General features: G+C 43.2%; 1 protein-coding gene across 1 annotated transcript in view; it reads right to left on the minus strand.

The window, feature by feature from the left end:
* The window catches only part of ldah (lipid droplet associated hydrolase), a 63,022-nt gene that overhangs the window by 5,871 nt on the left and 42,035 nt on the right, over positions 1-15,116 (minus strand). The window contains exons 5-6 of the mRNA XM_041847942.2: positions 7,841-8,081; positions 260-342 (exon numbers count right to left, since the gene is read on the minus strand). Coding sequence (XP_041703876.1) covers positions 260-342; positions 7,841-8,081 — 324 coding nt within the window. The remainder of the gene's footprint in view (positions 1-259; positions 343-7,840; positions 8,082-15,116) is intronic.

Below are 15,116 nucleotides of genomic sequence, written 5' to 3' on the forward strand. Positions count from 1 at the left end.
AAGGGTCTGAATACCTATGCAAATAAGGTATTTCTGTTTTAGTTTTTTTATACATTTGCAAAAATGTATAAAAACCTGTTTTCGCTTTGTCATTATGGGGTATTTTGTGTAGATTGATGAGGGAAAAAAAGGTTTATTTGATTTTAGAATAAGGCTGTAACGTAACAAAAAAAGTGAAGGGGTCTGAATACTTGCCGAATGCACTGTATATTCCAACAAGATCACATTGAACATTAAATACATACTGTATGTTTCTTACCTTGTCAAGGTTTTGATTGATGGTTAAGTTGTCTCTCTCCAGAACTTCCAACATCTCTTGACTCCCCATGTACATAGCATTGGCTGAAATAAAAGGGAAAAAACAAGTCATAGAATTAAGCTGTTGTTATTATACTCAGTGGCCAGTTTATTAGGTTAGGGTTAGGTTCATGAAAGTTGGCTCGCTATATAAAGCAGGCAGACAGGAATCGATGCATTCAGTTACTGTTCGATTGAACGTTAGAATGGGCAAAACGAATGACCTAAGCGACTTTGAGCGTGCTATAATCGTCGGTGCCAGGTGCGCCAGTTCCACTATCTCAGAAACAGCCGGCCTCCTGGGCTTTTCACGCACGACAGTGTCTAGGGTTTGCAGAGAATGGTGTGACAAACAAAAAACATCCAGTCAGCGGCAGTCCTGTGGGCGAAAACAGCTTATTGATGAGAAAGGTTGAAGGAGAATGGCAAGAATCGTGCAAGCTAACAGGCGGGCCACGAACAGGCAAATAACAGCGCAGTACAACAGTGGTGTGCAGAACGGAATCTCGGAACGAACAACTCTTCGGTCCTTGTCACGGATGGGCTATTGCAGCAGACGACCACACCAGGTTCCACTCCTATCAACTGAAAAAGAGAAGAAGCTCTAGTGGGCATGCGATTACCAACACTGGACAATTGAGGAGTGGAAAAACATCGCTTGGTCTGACGAATCCCGGTTCCTGTTGCGTCATGCTGATGGCAGAGTCAGGATTTGACGTAAGCAGCATGAGTCCATGGCCCCATCCTGCCTGGTGTCAACGGTACAGGTGGTGTAATGGTGTGGGGAATGTTTTCCTGGCACACGTTAGGTCCCTTGATACCAATTGAGCAACATTTGAACGCCACAGCATATCTGAACATTGTTGCTGACCAGGTGCATCCCTTCATGGCTACAGGGGGTCCGACACGGTACTAGATGGGTGTACCTAATAAACCGGCCACTGAGTGTATAACATTGTTCCTTCTATTCTCCCAAGCTGTAAAAACCCACAGACAGACATGTAGGATCACACAGACAGACATGTAGTATCACACAGGCATGTGTAGTATCATTGTTTTAACATTCAAAGGAAATTCTAAGGAAAGAGTACGAGGACTAAGAAATCAGAGATTAATGTATCTCACCCCCCACTACCTCCCAATTATCCATCTCAATCTTACACAGCTGGAAAATATAATGGGGGAGAAGGGGGTACATGGATGGCTCATTGGATACCAGAAATGATAACGATAAAATGTGAGTAAAAGAGGGGAAAAACCCTCCCCAGAGAGCAGCGTAACTCAACGCCTTTGATTCTACATTCCATTACATTTCCCTTTCAGCAGCATGTACTTTTTATTAAAAACATTAGTTGAGGGACACTTTTTTTCAAGCTGCACTCACTGGAAAATATTGCTGCTATTTCAGAAGTTTTGAGAGAGTCCATCAATAATTCAGACACACAAGCTGTACGCACACAAACAAAAAATCATCGAACTCAATAGCTAATTTCAGCTCAACACAATGATTCAAGGAAATGTTCAGTGAAAGTAATCTCTAGGCTGTACTCAGTGGGTGGTTGGGGAGGAATATATGGATGAGAAAACTGTTAATATCCTGTACGAATATCCTCCTGTCCAAGTTCTCTCTGAGTGATCACTCACGCCTATCTCCTCACTGCCACGGTCCCTTTCTGGATGAGGTGGTGGCAGTGGGGGGTTTGTGTGTGTGTGTCTGTGTGAATGTCTGTGTGTGGAGGGGGGGATTCATGTCCCCTTAGCTAGCCACTCATATTTCCATCTTTTGCTGTTCCGAGGAGGAGGAAGCGAGGGTCCGTTTGCAAATCTGCACCGCTTGTGCGCCCTATTAATCATAATCTGTGAGCGGCGTCACCTTGTATTGTGGAGTGCCGGCTTTGAAGCGCTTTGTACCTGGCACAGGACTGGAGAGAAATAATGCTTTTCTTATTTCCACTCCAAAGGCCAAGGGTGAGGGGCATAAAGAGTGAAAGACGAAAAGGTCTAAGTCAGTAAAGAGGGTGCGATTCTTTCATATATCACTGGGTTGTTTAGTCCTTGAGGTAATTTCCTACATTTGGAGGGCTTAGCCCAGGGTTGTAAGGCAGCTTGTACATCTCCCAGAGATCCCGGTGAGTTGGGGGTTTCAACAGCGTCACAGCAACAAGAGGGACACACTTAGCTCTCTGATTTATGCTGCAGAGGGATGGCCAACAGGAGAGAACGGCCTAGTGAATGCAGGCATTGTGTGTGTGTGTGTGTGTGTGTGTGTGTGTGTGTGTGTGAATTTGTGCAAAAACTGTGTGACACACTGCAACCTGAAGGATCTCAACAGATGTGCTGCACATATGTTTCTAAAATACAGTCTCCCTTGAAAATGAAATTAAAATGTGATATTTTATTACCATTTGGCTATTGAATAAGCAATTAAATTGTACATGCAAGATGAGTCAATCATAGCTTCTGTGAGACTGTGCTTTCAGACACTCAAAAGACAGGGGGAAAACTATTATAGATTGAATGATAGGAAACATTGAAACCTCACCGTAACCCTGTCTCAATCAACATCTAGCTCCTGTAGCTCAGTTGGTAGAGCATGGCGCTTGCAACGCCAGGGTTGTGGGTTCGATTCCCACGGGGGGCCAGTATGAAAAATGTATGCACTCACTAACTGTAAGTCGCTCTGGATAAGAGTGTCTGCTAAATGACTCAAATGTAAATGTAGCTGTCTAGAAAAACTCAACCAGTAACTCCTGTTTGTGAGCCATCTTGAGGTGCTGCGCCGGGTCTTTATGAGCTACTTCCTACATTCCACACACATTTTTAACTCTCTCCGTAAATCTTCACTCTCTGTAAAATCCAGCTTTTTCCGAGTGTGTAAATTACTTCATGATAGCATCCCCTTGGTTCCAAAGGCCTTTAACCTTGTCAAGCTGAATACTTTCTCTTCCCACCATTGTGTAATTACTCAGAAATGGTTCATCTACTTCCATTTAGTTACACAGCCTTACTGTTGCCTATGGAGCAATACTACATCAAAATAAAGGTTTCCAGCTTATTCCTCTTTGATGGTATGTACATTTGACAGTGTGGCTTTAAGTAAAGAATGTATTGAGTATTACACCAAGGAGGTTCACCGAAACCAACTAGATCCTGTTTCAGGTAGATGTTTTACTATTTTGAGAGAATATACAGTACTGTATATGGTGATATAGGAAAAACCAACCTCAATGCAAATACACCTTGATTTCAAAGCCTTTAGGCATTTGGGTTGGGTGATGTTTGATCTCTCACAAATGGCCAGTTATCTGCGTGTTATGACAGAAATCAAAATGTGTACCCCCTTCCTCCATGCATGACCATGGTGACTCATGTGTACCTGCCGATATTAGCAATATTATGTTTCAAATATTATGTTTACCCCAGCCACACATGTCAAGTTTGAACATAGTAGCCACTGGTCTTTCTGTAACACACAACCGAGGACAGAATCCTAACTTGAGGATGTCAAGGTAAACCATGCATCAATGTCAATGGAAGACTTGTGATGCAGCTTGAGTTGCATGTAAGTAAAGGTGAATTAGAGCAGAGTAAGGAAAACAGATGGGATGACAAAGAGAGTAAGAGTAATAGGAAGTTAGGAAGACATAGATGTGAAGAAATGCATGTAAGGAACTTAGCGAGAGAGAGAGAGAGAGAGAGAGAGAGAGAGAGAGAGAGAGAGAGAGAGAGAGAGAGAGAGAGAGAGAGAGAGAGAGAGAGAGAGAGAGAGAGAGAGAGAGAGAGAGAGAGAGAGAGACAGTGAGAGAGAGAGAGTGAGAGTGAGAGTGAGAGATGAGAGCTAAGGGGAGGGAGAATCCAACCTGCCAATCTGCAGCAGAGATCTGTTTGGGGAGACATCCCCAGCTGTAGCAACCTCCCTTATCTCTAGCAGTGGAGTTGGGGGGTGGATGGGGGGGTTGTACTTGGAAGGGCATGGCATTCCAGCCCAATTTACAGATCCTCACACATGTGGCTCTTTAGCGACTGGCATAAGGCCGGAGAGAATCAGCAGCACAGATCCCAGATCAGATTGAAACCACTGTCTCACTGCTGCTGCCAGCACTAATAAGTAGCTACATTACCTTACTATAGCGAAACACTAACATGAAACAGGCTATCATCTTGCTGTTTTTGTGAGGTGTTAATCCACCTGTGGCATAATATCGATTTTATAACGTAGAAAATATAATGCAATCAGCAAAGACCAGTGCGATGAGGAAGTCGGTATTTCCAGTCACCTTTACCCTATGTTTAGGTATTGATGGCAAAACATTAACGTTACACATATCAAAGAAAGTTAGTGCAAGAGTTTCTCTTCATGCTGCATATCCCTCTTCCCAGTATGGAGTATGTGGAGAGGATATTGTTCACTGTGTTACTTGGACTTCCTTAAGAAGAAACAGGTGTCAGAAACAAGGCCAGTCTCCCTCCAGCTGAGTGATGACATTGCTCTACCTGGTGCAATGTTGCCTGCTTAGAGGACTTGAGTCCCCTTCCTGCTGTGCTCCTGATGTATGTGCTACTAACTCTGTTCCATTTGGCTCCTGAATCTGAAAAGCCAGGCTGTGGAGTCAGTCTCTGACTAGATTGCCAACTCACCAGCAAACAGAGGAGGAATACCAGCAACAAGCAAAGGCATGCACGAATGAGAGAACAATGAGATGTGTTCAAATAAGATGAAGAACAAAACAATTTTTGTATTCCAAGAGACAGCTCAAATCAAATCACATTTTATTTGCCACATGCGCCGAATACAACAGGTGTAGACATTACCGTGAAATGCTTACTTACAGCCCTTAACCAACAATGCATTTATTTTTTTATAAAAAAGTAAAATAAAACAAAAATAAGTGTTGAGAAAAAAAGAGCAGAAGTAAAATAAAATAATAGTAGGGAGGCTATATACAGGGGGGTACCGGTGCAGAGTCAATGTGCGGGGGCACCAGCTTGTTGAGGTAGTTGAGGTAATATGTAGAGTTAAAGTGACTATGCATAAATCATTAACAGAGTAGCAGCAGCGTAAAAAGATGGGGTGGGGGGGCAGTGCAAATAGTCCGGGTAGCCATGATTAGCTGTTCAGGAGTGTTATGGCTTGGGGGTAGAAGCTGTTCAGAAGCCTTTTGGACCTAGACGGTACCGCTTGCCGTGCGGTAGCAGAGAGAACAGTCTATGACTAGGGTGGCTGGAGTCTTTGACAATTTTGAGGGCATTCCTCTGACACCGCCTGGTATAGAGGTCCTGGATGGTAGGAAGCTTGGCCCCAGTGATGTACTGGGCCGCACGCACCACCCTCTGTAGTGCCTTGCGGTCGGAGGCCGAGCTGTTGCCATACCAGGCGGTGATGCAATCAGTCAGGATGCTCTCGATGGTGCAGCTGTATAACTTTTTGAGGATCTGAGGACCCATGCCAAATCTTTTCAGTCTCCTAAGGGGGAATAGGCTTTGTCGTGCCCTCTTCACGACTGTCTTGGTGTGTTTGGACCATGACAGTTCGTTGGTGATGTGGACACCAAGGAACTTGAAGCTCTCAACCTACAGCCCCGTCAATGAGAATGGGGGCGTGCTCAGTCCTCAAATTTTTCCTGTAGTCCACAATCATCTCCTTTGTCTTGGTCACGTTGAGGGAGAGGTTGTTATCCTGGCACCACACAGCCAGGTCTCTGACCTCCTCCCTATAGGCTGTCTCATCATTGTCGGTGATCAGGCCTACCACTGTTGTGTCGTCGGCAAACTTAATGATGGTGTTGGAGTCGTGCCTGGCCATGCAGTCATGGGTGAACAGGGAGTACAGGAGGGGACTGAGCACGCACCCCTGAGGGTCCCCCGTGTTGAGGATCAGCGTGGCTGATGTGTTGTTACCTACCCTTACCACCTGGGGGCGGCCCGTCAGGAAGTCCAGGATCCAGTTGCAGAGGGGGGTGTTTAGTCCCAGGATCCTTAGCTTAGTGATGAGCTTTGAGGGTACTATGGTGTTGAACGCTGAGCTGTAGTCAATGAATAGCATTCTCACGTAGGTGTTCCTCTTGTCCAGGTGGGATGGAGTTTCTGTGACACAGTTCAGTTAATAAGTAAGCAATACTTACTAAATAAATAAAATGAATACTTCAAACAAACAGTGTGAACAAAATTCAATATATTTCTTATTGTATAATAATTGGCATTAGGCTACAATTTATGGTCAACTCGATTGTCTAGAGCAGTACAAGCTAAGAAATGGGGTACAGACTAAGCCGTATAAGAATTGTGGCGGTCTGTGACTACTACTACTACTGAGCTCCCAGAACGCTCCTTCAGCACCAACACATCAACGTTCTCCGCTTCCTTGCAAGGGATTTCAGGAAAAATAAACGCTGAAATGTACGCAGGAAATTCCATTTAATCGCAACATGTTTTGTTAATTAGGCCTGTCAACTGGCCATTTATTATATACAGTCTGTAACATGACAGAGAACCACTACAGCTTTCCATCTGTAGCCAGGGGCCAATGTTCAATAGTGCAAAACCAATAAGGAGCAACTCTATTCCACCTTGCCTTTAGAAACCAAAGAAAAAGTATCCTCTCTTTTCGTAAAAAGGTATAAAACTATTAAGAATTGAGAATGTTTAGAGCCTTCTTTAACTAGTCCGTATATAATTAATTGAGCAGGAAAACACAAAGCATTTTGACCATGAGGGAATAGAAATTCCAAAAGCAAATTAAAGGGAAGTGCTAATGATTAAAAACATGCTCAGCAGAGGCAAGAAGAAGAGGCTTTCTGACCTCACAGGAGAGACTGAGGGAGAAAGAGGGAAGAGGCTTCTGAGGCTGACACAGCATGGCTACTAGGCTGTAGAGACCTTTTTTGGCATAGGCCCTCGGGCCGCCACAACATCAATCTCTCCCCTCCCAGGACAGACGGTGGGGGAAAACACAGGGAAAGAGAGAGAGAGCTTTCCTCCACTCTGTGCAAGAAGGAGGGATGACTGGCTCTTCTCCTTCTCCAAGGAGCGGTCTTAATTACTCCCACTCATACCCATACCCCAGCCATCATCTGGCAAATAAAGAGGAGGGGATAAATAACATATAATCTCTGACAGTGAAATATGCCATCCTCCTCTTGGCAGCCACTCCCGGCTGGGATTATCTTTGCTCTATATAAACCTAATTACAAACATCGTATCTCCTGATGCTACAGTAATGTATGGCTTCGTTTGCCAAAACGAAGATACTTTCTTTCTTCTTTCAAAAGACTGGATAAAGCAACATGAGATTCACACGCAACATTTTATGGGGGAAGTCACTACTGGATAGAAGAGAACACTGTAGGAGAATACACACATAGTTGTGAGCATGTACAGACTATGGAAATAATAACATAGACAGACAAAGACAGACTAAAGTTTGATTGTCTTTACAAGGACAGGTTGATCATTGTAGTTTGACTAAGCTTGAGTTCACTGGTTTCTGCTTCTTATTTGACTCTGAAGTGACATTTCACTGAATAGAACAGAAGGAGAGACTCACCAGCGGTGTCAACATTAATGAGGCTAACAGTAGGCGGCACGGTCGAGTGGTCCAGTGAACGCAGCCCTCCCAAGACCAGCTTCACCATGAAGGCCTTGAGTACGTCAGGTAGAAGAGAGAGGAGGAAGATGGGCAGGTAGGCCACATAGCGCAGGCGGCACAGCACCGGGGTCATGACCCTTCCCTGAGGTGTCACCGCCATGCGCTCGATGGTGGGGAACAGCATCACTGACTTCACCACCTGCACAAGAACGTGTAGAAGAAAGGATGTTAGTCATACCCAACTTAAACCTCCTTCTTGGGACATTCTGCTATGCATTCATTCAGTCTGTGTGTCTTACAATAAATATAGAAGCATAGATATTCCATGACATTCTGCTTTTTTATGACTTCAGTTTTAAAGATAGGACTATTGCACTTTTTGGGCATCATGTTTTAATAAATACGATTAATTTGTTTTGGATTTTTCCAAACCTTTTGACAATGTGCAGGTATCTTATTGCAACATTCAGTCTAGAGTTAAAAGTTGTGTGCAGCTCTTATGTTATGCTACACTAGTGCTGCCAGGGGGCACTATGTGAAGAAGGAGTTGCTTAAGTGGAGGAGCAAAGGCATTAAAGACAAAACAGATGGACAGAGAGAGACAGAGAAAGAGAGATCAATATATTGTTGGTGAGAGCATTTGTGTGTCGGAGTAGTAGAATGAAAGCAGTAAAAGCGATGAGAGGTCCAGGAAAAGAGAGGGCGTGACATGGGCAATGCATGTGCTTACATGAGATTGAGAACAAATAAAAGAGGAGAGAGACAGAGACAGAGAGACAGAGAGAGACAGAGAGAGGGAGAGAGAGATAGATCGAAAGAGAGAGTCAAAGAGAGAAAAGACATCAGTCCTAGGAAACAGGAAGCACCTGCCCCTGTTTGGCCAGCAGCAGGCTGTAAGAGTGATAAACCTCAACATAACAGTCAGTCATCGACCCAGAGAGAGCAAGGCACACAGATCGGATGTGGATACTATCCATCCTTTGTGGTTGCTGTATTTCTCGTTTTCTTAACAGTTCAAAGCAGGGATTGATTAACTAGCTCCAGAGATCCTTATGTGGACCCGGAGGTTTAACACCTTTTCAAGGACTGCACCAGGGAAATAAGGGATGGATGGAGGGAGAGGTGGGCGGAGGGATAGGTTTAGATTTAGGGGTAAAAGATGTGAAGAGAGGGAAAGAAAGAGACAAGGAGGGAGGAAGAAAGAAAGGCCATCCTCCAATGTGAGTGAAACCAACTCACTAAAAGACTAAGGCATCCCCTTAAGGCCAGGCAGTAGGAAGAAAGGCTTGTTTTTTTTTACATGGGGAGGGGGACAGGGGCAAGCGACCACATACAGTGGGAAAAAAAAGTATTTAGTCAGCCACCAATTGTGCAAGTTCTCCCACTTAAAAAGATGAGAGAGGCCTGTAATTTTCATCATAGGTACACGTCAACTATGACAGACAAAATGAGAATTTTGCAAATTATGGTGGAAAATAAGTATTTGGTCAATAACAAAAGTTTCTCAATACTTTGTTATATACCCTTTGTTGGCAATGATACAGGTCAAACGTTTTCTGTAAGTCTTCACAAGGTTTTCACACACTGTTGCTGGTATTTTGGCTCATTCCTCCATGCAGATCTCCTCTAGAGCAGTGATGTTTTGGGGCTGTCGCTGGGCAACACGGACTTTCAACTCCCTCCAAAGATTTTCTATGGGGTTGAGATCTGGAGACTGGCTAGGCCACTCCAGGACCTTGAAATGCTTCTTACGAAGCCACTCCTTCGTTGCCCGGGCGGTGTGTTTGGGATCATTGTCATGCTGAAAGACCCAGCCACGTTTCATCTTCAATGCCCTTGCTGATGGAAGGAGGTTTTCACTCAAAATCTCACGATACATGGCCCCATTCATTCTTTCCTTTACACGGATCAGTCGTCCTGGTCCCTTTGCAGAAAAACAGCCCCAAAGCATGATGTTTCCACCCCCATGCTTCACAGTAGGTATGGTGTTCTTTGGATGCAACTCAGCATTCTTTGTCCTCCAAACACGACGAGTTGAGTTTTTACCAAAAAGTTCTATTTTGGTTTCATCTGACCATATGACATTCTCCCAATCCTCTTCTGGATCATCCAAATGCACTCTAGCAAACTTCAGACGGGCCTGGACATGTACTGGCTTAAGCAGGGGGACACGTCTGGCACTGCAGGATTTGAGTCCCTGGCGGCGTAGTGTGTTACTGATGGTAGGTTTTGTTACTTTGGTCCCAGCTCTCTGCAGGTCATTCACTAGGTCCCCCCCGTGTGGTTCTGGGATTTTTGCTCACCGTTCTTGTGATCATTTTGACCCCACGGGGTGAGATCTTGCGTGGAGCCCCAGATCGAGGGAGATTATCAGTGGTCTTGTATTTCTTCCATTTCCTAATAATTGCTCCCACAGTTGATTTCTTCAAACCAAGCTGCTTACCTATTGCAGATTCAGTCTTCCCAGCCTGGTGCAGGTCTACAATTTTGTTTCTGGTGTCCTTTGACAGCTCTTTGGTCTTGGCCATAGTGGAGTTTGGAGTGTGACTGTTTGAGGTTGTGGACAGGTGTCTTTTATACTGATAACAAGTTCAAACAGGTGCCATTAATACAGGTAACGAGTGGAGGACAGAGGATTCTCTTAAAGAAGAAGTTACAGGTCTGTGAGAGCCAGAAATCTTGCTTGTTTGTAGGTGACCAAATACTTATTTTCCACCATAGTTTGCAAATAAATTCATTACAAATCCTACAATGTGATTTTCTGGATTTATTTTCCTCAATTTGTCTGTCATAGTTGACGTGTACCTATGATGAAAATTACAGGCCTCTCTCATCTTTTTAAGTGGGAGAACTTGCACATTTGGTGGCTGACTAAATACTTTTTTTCCCCACTGTACTTAAGAGATAACATAATAGCATGCTTTAACAGTGATCTACTACTGTGAAACCTGTGACGTTCATAGTTTACCACAGTATGAGTTATAATACCCATAAAACTTAGCGGACAAACACGGAAATGGTTCCAATCGTTTTTCCACCATTCATTTTATCCATTGTGGATTTTAGAAACACTTCAAATAAGGGCTGTGTTTTGTGTAGGCTTACCGTGGCGTGACGTTTTGATAACCGTGTAAATCTATCTCGGACAACGTGATTTTTATCAATATATTCGCCTGTATTAATCACCACCAAAATGAAATGTTAATTAGCTGCTAATGTGGCTATCATACAGAACTAAAAATGAATGTCTCAAGTTTCACATCACTCACCAGGGCCATTATGATCTGGACGAGACTGCCGAATTGAGGCAAATGTAAGAATCTCTGGATGAACTATCTAATGTTAGCTAAATGTTGTAATTAATAAATTGGCTAAAGTTGTTTAAATTGACAATTCTGTGAACTGTCTTGGGCAAGTTTTACATTGAAAATGCCTGTTATTTAATAATAATAATAATAATAATAATAATATGGCATTTAGCAGACGCTTTTATCCAAAGCGACTTACAGTCATGCGTGCATACATATATATATTTTTTTGTGTATGGGTGGTCCCGGGGATCGAACCCACTACCTTAGCGTTACAAGCGCCGTGCTCTACCAGCTGAGCTACAGAGGACCACTTATTTAGTTAGCTAGTTCATAGTTAGCAACATTAGCCTGGCTACATGGCTATATTAACGTAGCCGTCTATTTGTCTAGCTATTTAAATGCATGGGAAATTAATAAAAACAAGCTTAGCTTTCTTTGGCTTTTATAAACCAACAGTCTAGCTTGCTAGTTAACTAGCTAGCTAACTTAGATGGTGACGCTAGGGCTAGGCGTTCTTGATAATGTTTGTTTGTGTCTGTGAGTGAGATATGGGTAGCCTACTTCAAGTACTACTTGACTTGTAGCTACCCTAGCTAGCTGTATTATTTTAGTCTGGCTTTTTGAGAGGTTTCAAAGATGGACTGATTAGCATCCTCTCGAGTCAACCGTGTGCTTACTTTACTGTGGAAAAACATTGATATGTTTGCTGTTACCCTCTGGACAGCAGATCATTAGTATAGCTAGTAGGCAAGGCGATGTAACCTAAATTAGTACTACCTGCTATGGTGGGTTTAAAATTAATTGATATTCACACGTTTGTTTTTGAGGTAAAATTACTGTCATGTTATTGACACCAAATTGATAACCTTATTTGCACCGTCTCTATTCCAGAACCAATGGGTGTGCCTGAGTCTTATCACCTCTCAACTAAACTGAACACAAATATAAATGCAACATGTCAAGTGTTGGTCCCATGTTTCATGAGCTGAAATAAAAGATCCCAGAAATGTTCCATATGCACAAAAAGCTTATTTCTCAAAAAATAAATGGCACAAATTTGTTTAATTCCCTGTTAGTGAGCATTTTTCCTTTGCCAAGATAATCCATCCACCTGACAGGTGGGGCATATCAAGAAGCTGATTAAACAGCATAATCATTACACAGGTGCACCTTGTGCTGGGGACAATAAAAGGCCACTCTAAAATGTGCAGTTTTGTCACACAACACAATGCCACAGATGTCTCAAGGTTTAAGGGCACATGCAATTGGCATGCTGACTGCAGCAATGTCCACCAGAGCTGTTGCCAGATAATTGAATGTTCATTTCTTTACCATAATGTTGTTTTAGAGAATTTGGCAGTACGTCCAATCGGCCTCACAACCGCAGACCACGTGTAACCACGCCAGCCCAGGACCTCCACATCCGGCTTCTTCACCTGCGGGATCATCTTGAGACCAGCCACCTGGACAGCTGATGAAGCTGTTGGTTTGCACAACCCAAAAATGTCTGCACAAACTGTCAGAAACCGTCTCATCTGTGTGCTCTTCGTCCTCACCAGGGTCTTGACCTGACTGCAGTTTGGCATCGTACCCGACTTCAGTCGGCAAATGCTCGCCTTCGATGGCCACTGGAACGCTTTAGAAGTGTGCTCTTCACGGATGAATCCTGGTTTCAACTGTACTGGGCAGATGGCAGACAGCGTGTATGGTGTCGTGTGGGCAACCGGTTTTCTGATGTCAACGTTGTGAACAGAGTGCCCCATCGTGGCGGTGGGGTTATGGTATGAGCGGGGTTATGGTATGAGCAGGCATAAGCTACAGGCAACAAACACAATTGCATTTTATCGATGATAATTTGAATCCACAGAGATACTGTGACGAGATCCTGAGGCCCATTGTCGCGCAATTTATCCGGTTTCAGCATGATAATACACGGCCCCATGTCGCAAGGATCTGTACACAATTCCTGGAAGCTGAAAATGTCCCAGTTCTTCCATGGCCTGCATACTCATGAGACATGTCACCCATTGAGCATGTTTGGGATGCTCTGGATCGACGTGTTTGACAACGTGTTCCAGTTCCTGCCAATATCCAGCAACTTTGCACAGCCATTGAAGGGAGTGGAACAACATTCCACAGGCCACAATCAACAGCCTGATCAACTCTATGCAAAGGAGATGTGTCGCACTGCATGAGGCAAATGGTGGTCACACCAGATACTGACTGGTTTTCTGATCCACGCCCCTACCTTTCTTTTAAAGGAATATTTGGCCAACAGATGCATCTATGTATTCCCAGTCATGTGAAGTCCATAGATTAGGGCCTAATGGATTTATTTCAATTTACTGATTTCCTTATATGAACTGTAACTCAGTAAAATCTTTGAAATTGTTGCATGTTGCTTTTATATTTTTTGTTCAGTGTCGGTAAGCTGTTTCAACCTGAAACACAATTGTATATATAACGCATGCTCCAACCTCAAGTTGGAGTTGAACTTCTTGACTGATGCCAAGGCGGTAGCTCCTAAGAAGGGAGCAGCTGCGAACCAGAAGGCTGCAGCCAAGGCAACACTGGTCCACACCTGCCCTGTCTGTCAGGTGAGTAGTATTGGTTGGTACTGCATGTGTAGGTTCCTCTCCATGTGTAGGCTATTGTACTGGCCTGTGTGGTACAGTCTTTCATATGTGTAGTAGTTTGTTGCATCATATTGCTTAGTTTATCATTTGTGTCAACTTCAATCTAAGCCACAGATTGTTAACTTCCTCCATTTTGTACTTTAACTTTATAGATGCAGACCCGAAGACATTCAAGCAGCACTTTGAGAGCAAGCATCCCTAAGTGTCCACACACACTCAAATGGACCTACAGCTGGGGTAAGATTCTTCCATCATTCAGACACAGTAGACAGTGTAAACCACCATTTTGTCAACAAAATGCTGTCCTTAATGCTTAAGTTGTATTGTCTATGGCTCAATTTGTGGAAATGCTGTGATCACTCATTGTAATTGTCTTTAATGTTGTGATTCACAGACACACCATGACCACGATTTGAATGCTGCAACTGAGACGGAATGATATTGAGGGACACACGCTGAGACCCCGAGTATGACTGGACATGGGCCGAATATTTGTTACAACAACCTAAAAAGGGATGCAAAAGCACTCGAGCACCCCATTTTATGTTTATTTCATGGCCAACCAACTGCTTATTCTAGGGTTCAGACTGAATGCAGTGGTAAATGTGCTGCTCACAATTGTCAGCAGCAACATGGACCTGTTAAATTCACAAGAATTATTCACAAGAAGGGTGTTGATATAGCTGCGTTTAGACATGGCTTACTTGTTTTGAGTCTGTTAAGTGTGTTTCTCATTCTGCTGGAGTTGACTTAGTATTTTATATAAAACCTACCATACGCATCAAGTTTTACATTTGTAACTCACCCACCAAAATCACATATTTTTTACATTGTAGAATAATAGTGAAGACATCAAAAACCATGAAATAACACATATGGAATCATGTAGTAACCAAAAAAGTGTTAAACAAATCAAAATATATTTTATATTTGAGATTCTTCAAATAGCCACCCTTTGCCTTGATGAAAGCTTTGCACACACTTGGCATTCTCTCAACCAGCTTCACGAGGTAGTCACCTGGAATGCAATTAAATTAACAGGTGTGCCTTGATAAAAGTTAATTTGTGGAATTTATTTCCTTCTTAATGCGTTTGAGCCAATCAGTTGTGTTGTGACAAGTCCATATTATGGCAAAAACAGCTCAAATAAGCAAAGAGAAACAGTCCATCATTACTTAAAGAAATGAAGGTCAGTCAATACTGAAAATGTCAAGAACTTTGAAAGTTTCTTCAAGTGCAGTCGCAAAAACTATCAAGCGCTATGACGAAACTGGCTCTCATGAGGAC

Source organism: Coregonus clupeaformis, chromosome 25 (genome assembly GCF_020615455.1).
Source record: "Coregonus clupeaformis isolate EN_2021a chromosome 25, ASM2061545v1, whole genome shotgun sequence".
Taxonomy (NCBI): Eukaryota; Metazoa; Chordata; class Actinopteri; order Salmoniformes; family Salmonidae; genus Coregonus; species Coregonus clupeaformis.